The sequence below is a fragment of the Buceros rhinoceros genome, unplaced genomic scaffold, assembly GCF_000710305.1.
Source record: "Buceros rhinoceros silvestris isolate BGI_N320 unplaced genomic scaffold, ASM71030v1 scaffold6614, whole genome shotgun sequence".
Classification (NCBI taxonomy): Eukaryota; Metazoa; Chordata; class Aves; order Bucerotiformes; family Bucerotidae; genus Buceros; species Buceros rhinoceros.
The window spans coordinates 10,455-14,837 of record NW_010407683.1 but is presented as its reverse complement, the minus strand read 5'-3'; the positions used below and the strand labels follow the sequence as shown (position 1 = coordinate 14,837).

General features: G+C 53.0%; 1 protein-coding gene across 1 annotated transcript in view; it reads right to left on the bottom strand.

The window, feature by feature from the left end:
• Positions 1 to 3,212: 3,212 nt before the first annotated feature.
• LOC104492081 (tyrosine-protein kinase Blk-like) overlaps positions 3,213 to 4,383 on the bottom strand; it is a gene marked incomplete at its 5' end in the record, with an annotated part of 10,579 nt that continues 9,408 nt past the window's right edge. The window contains 2 exons of the mRNA XM_010134583.1: positions 3,213 to 3,469; positions 3,844 to 3,975. Coding sequence (XP_010132885.1) covers positions 3,261 to 3,469; positions 3,844 to 3,975 — 341 coding nt within the window. The remainder of the gene's footprint in view (positions 3,470 to 3,843; positions 3,976 to 4,383) is intronic.

Sequence of the window (4,383 nt, the reverse complement as noted above, 5' to 3'; positions counted from 1 at the left end):
GGGCACTAGCGAGGGCCACGCCTTGAATACTGTGTCCAGTTTTGGGCCCCTCACTCCAAGAAGGACATTGAGGGGCTGGAGCGTGTCCAGAGAAGGGCAATGAAGCTGGTGCAGGGTCTGGAGCACAAGTCCAAGAAGGACCGACTGAGGGACCTGGGGGTGTTTAGTCTGGAGAAAAGGAGACTCAGAGGAGACCTTCTCACTCTTGACAACTCCCTGAAAAGAGGTTGGAGTGAGGTGGGGGGTCTGTCTCTCCTCCCAAGTGACAAGTGACAGGGCAAGAAGAAAAGGCCTCAAATTGCACCAGGGGAGGTTTAGGCTGCACTAGAGGAACAATTTCTTCCCTGTTGGGGTTGTGCAGGCCTGGCCCAGACTGCCCAGGGCAGTGGTGGAGTCCCCATCCCTGGAGGGGTTTAAAAGATGTGTCAATGTGGTGATGAGGGACAGAGGTTAGTGGTGACCTGGCAGTCACAGGGGGGAACGGTTGAACTTGATGATCTTAAACAGCTGGGGGAACGGTTGAACTTGATGATCTTAAAGGTCTCTTCCAATGTAAACCAGTCTGTGATTCTGTAAGTCTAAACTAGCACTAGGACCTACTATCACTGAGTTGATGGGGCCAGATGAGGACAAGGTTGTGAAGACGGAGATGAGTGAACAAGGTTTGCTGATGATTTGATGAAGAGCTCTGTGTAACTGTGTCCAGGCCCTGGAGACATGGCTGTTCATGTTGGATTGGAGGATGACTCCTGATGTCTCTCGGAAATGCCTGGGTGGAAACATCTTCTTCCATGAGGAGCTAAGCTGCCCATGGGTCTGCAGTGGAAAGCAGTTGCAGATCAGATGTGCTATGGGAGGTTTAAGGAAAGAGCTCTGAGACACCAGAGGTTGATTCACCTTCAAGTTAGGACACCGAAGGGGTGAAATCCCACCTCCTGAACATGGGCGTCTAATGCTTATTTCCACACCCAGAGGTTTCCTATCCAGTTCCAGCTGCAGTCCTAGAGGGTTGTAGGTCTCCCATAGACCAGCAAAACATCCTGGACACTCCAGGGTGTCTCCAGTAGATCTAGGATTTCTGAGGCTAGATCCTCTCACCTAGTTCCCTTCCTCCTGTGGTTGGGACACTTGTTCACTGCTATCAAAGCTTCCTTCCCTCCTCAGGATGAAGGGAATGACATTACCAAGCTGTGCAAACCAGCCATCTCCAGAGACTTTGGCAACCTGCAAATACTAAACCAGTCCCTCCCTATGTGCCCGTTCTCCCAGCTGCGGGTCTGCAAAGGAGGGATTATCAGCATTTGAAGCCAGGCAAACCGCTGACACCAGCACGTTATCCCCTCGGGAACACTTTGGGAAGTGATGCTGTCATCACAATGGAAGATTTTGTCTCATCATCACTCACGGACACGGGCATTATGGCACTGAGGATCGAGGCCTTGGTTTGAATGTAGATGTTGATAGTCCAGTTGTCCCTATAGATCTGCTGTGAATCATCCCACTCCTTTTTTCCTCTAGGCTCTCTTGCAGCAGTGGTGTGCACAGGTCACGTGTTGGTGATGGTCAGGTATTTTTTCTGGCACACAAGTCATCTGTTCTGTTTCTTTCTCACAGCATCCTTGTTTCTTTGAAAATAACTCTCTACAGAAGGGCTCAAAATCTGGTTCATAGTGTAGAAAACAGCAGACCAAGCACCACAGAGAGATGCTGCTCAGTGCCATAACCTGAAGGACAGCCTGCCTGGGTCCCCGCCTGGTGCTCACTCCTGTGGTCCTAACAAGCCTTCGGTGTGTCAGCTGAGCCTTATTTCGTCATCCTCCACTCCCTAACCCAGCACATTTGCTGATCAGAGACCATGTTGCAGTCTGATGTGACCATTCCCACCAGAGCTGTCGGACAGAGATGCACCAGAAACCAGAGAAATGGCACTGAAACTCTTCTGGTCCTGGATGTGGAGTGGGACCCACTGTGGGGCTGACATGATGCACCAATGCTGCACCAGCAACCTGTGCAGCGAAGCAGTGAGGGTTTTTTTTTTATTTTTGAGGTATTTTGTTACATACATGTTTAATTTTCTCCCCCCAGCTGAGTGGAGGAGATTTGTGGGGAAGGAGGGACATCTCGTGGCCACACCACGAACATCTCTCCTGCCTCCAGGCTCCAGGACTGCCTGTGTCAGTGGTCATAGAATCATAGAATAGTTTGGGGTTGGAAGGGACCTTCCAAGATCACCGAGTCCAACCCCCCTGCAGGAAGCAGGGACATCTGCAACTAGAGCAGGTTGAGCAGAGCCCCAAGGGCCAACCTGACCTGGAATGGTTCCAGAGATGGGGCTTCTCCCACCTCTTGGGGCAGCCTGGGCCAGGGTCTCCCCACCCTCAGCAGAAACAGTTTCTCCCTTCTCTCTCATCTCAATCTCCCTCTTCCAGTGTCACCCATCACCTCTTGTCCTGTCCCAACAGCCCCTGCTCAAAAGCCCCTCCCCAGCTTTCTCAGAGGCCCCTTTAAGTACTGAAAGGATGCACTGAGGCCTCCCCAGAGCCTTCTCTTCAGGTTGAATATTCCCAGAGGGGTGCACCCCAGGCATACCCCCTTCCCACCTGGGGATACCACCCTAGCATTGCCCCACAGATTCTGGGGAGCCCCATGGCCTCTCCTGTTTTCCTCCACAGTCTGGGGGTGGGCACGGGAAGCACAGGGGCCCAGTTTCGCCCTGATACCCAAATGAAAAAATGGAAAGTGGTCATATCCAGTTCTTTATTATTGACTTGGGGCAGAGGGGTGGCACCACCTGGAGACATTGCTCCAGAGATTGAGGGTCTGGTGTGGCTCAAGGACACAGGACATGTTCCCACCCATGTCTGCGGCATGAAGGGGGTGTGGTATTGGCAGCAATGGCATCAGAAGAGGGGGAGAGATTGTCCATCCCCGGAACCACAACCCTGCCATGGCCCCCCTCTTCCCTGAGGGTCTTTTCTGTGTCCAGGTGGATCATGAAGGAGTGACGGAAGCAATGCCTGTGAAATGGTTACTGACCTCCAAGGCGAATGAGGAAGGAGCTATACCAGCTCTCAGCCACCTCTTTAGTCTCCATGATAACCACAGAGTTGGCAGCATCTACCTCCCTCACCTCCCTCCTCATTCCCTGTCTCCAAATGCATCATGGTGGCACACAGGAGAAAGGGAAAGACCTGAAAGCCACCATCACCAGGTGGTGGCTTTTCTCCAATTCTGTCCCCAGGTGCCGGTGGGACAGGGGCTTACTGCTGAGGCTCAGGCTCATACTGCTTCTCTGTGGCAGTGTAAAAGTCTTCAAGGACCGACTGCAGGTACTCAAAGGTTGGGCGCTCCTCAGGCTTGTTTCGCCAGCATTTCAGGATGATATTGTAGAGTTCCATGGGGCACATGTCTGGGCAGGGCATGCGGTAGCCTCGCTCCAGGTTGCGTATCACCTCGGGGTTGGTCATCCCTGGGGGGAAACACAGCCCAAGAGGAGTTATTCAGCACCCTGGGGATGAAGTTCAGTGCTCCCTGTAGTTCACATCCCAACAGAGCTGGAAGGGCATGAGGGACTTTGATGCTGGGCTGTATTTGGGAACCATCCCTTCTTCAGGGTTGGAGTTCCCACTCCATCCTTCTGTCCCCTCTCTGACTCCCTTCCATAGGTTTTGCCTAGCAGAGGTGTAACTGAGGCTTGTGGGAGCCTAGGAAAGGAAACCCAGCATGAGGAGACAGGAGTATCTGGGCATACATGCGCATGTGGGTACATGCCTCTGAGTGTAAAGCATCACTAGATGCTTTGAAGTCAATGAACGCTCATCTCATATTCACAGCACGCTGTACCTGGGTAAGGGATCCTCCCGTAGGTTATGATTTCTGTCAGAAGGATCCCGAAAGACCATACATCAGATTTGATGGTGAAAACTCCAAAGTTTATGGCCTCTGGTGCTGTCCATTTGATTGGGAATTTGGCACCTGTGCAGAGGAAACAAAGACAAGTAGCACATGGAGGTACAGCATCTCATGAGGTTCAAAAAGGCCAAGTGAAAGGTCCTGCACCTGAGCTGGGGAAACCCTGGTATCAGGACGGGTTGGGGATGCAGAGATGGAGAGCAGCCCTGTGGAGAAGGATTTGGGGGTCCTGGTGGGGGAAAAGCTGGACATGAGCTGGCAATGTGCACTCGCAGCGCAGAAGACAACCATGTGCTGGGCTCATCCCCAGCAGCGTGGGCATCAGCTCGAGGGAGGGGATCCTGCCCCTCTGCTGCGCTCTGCTCTGGGGAGACCCCCCTGCAGTGCTGGGTCCAGCTCTGGGCTCCTCAGCACAGCACAGACATGGACCTGCTGGAGCGGGGCCAGAGGAGGCCACAGGAATGACCCGAG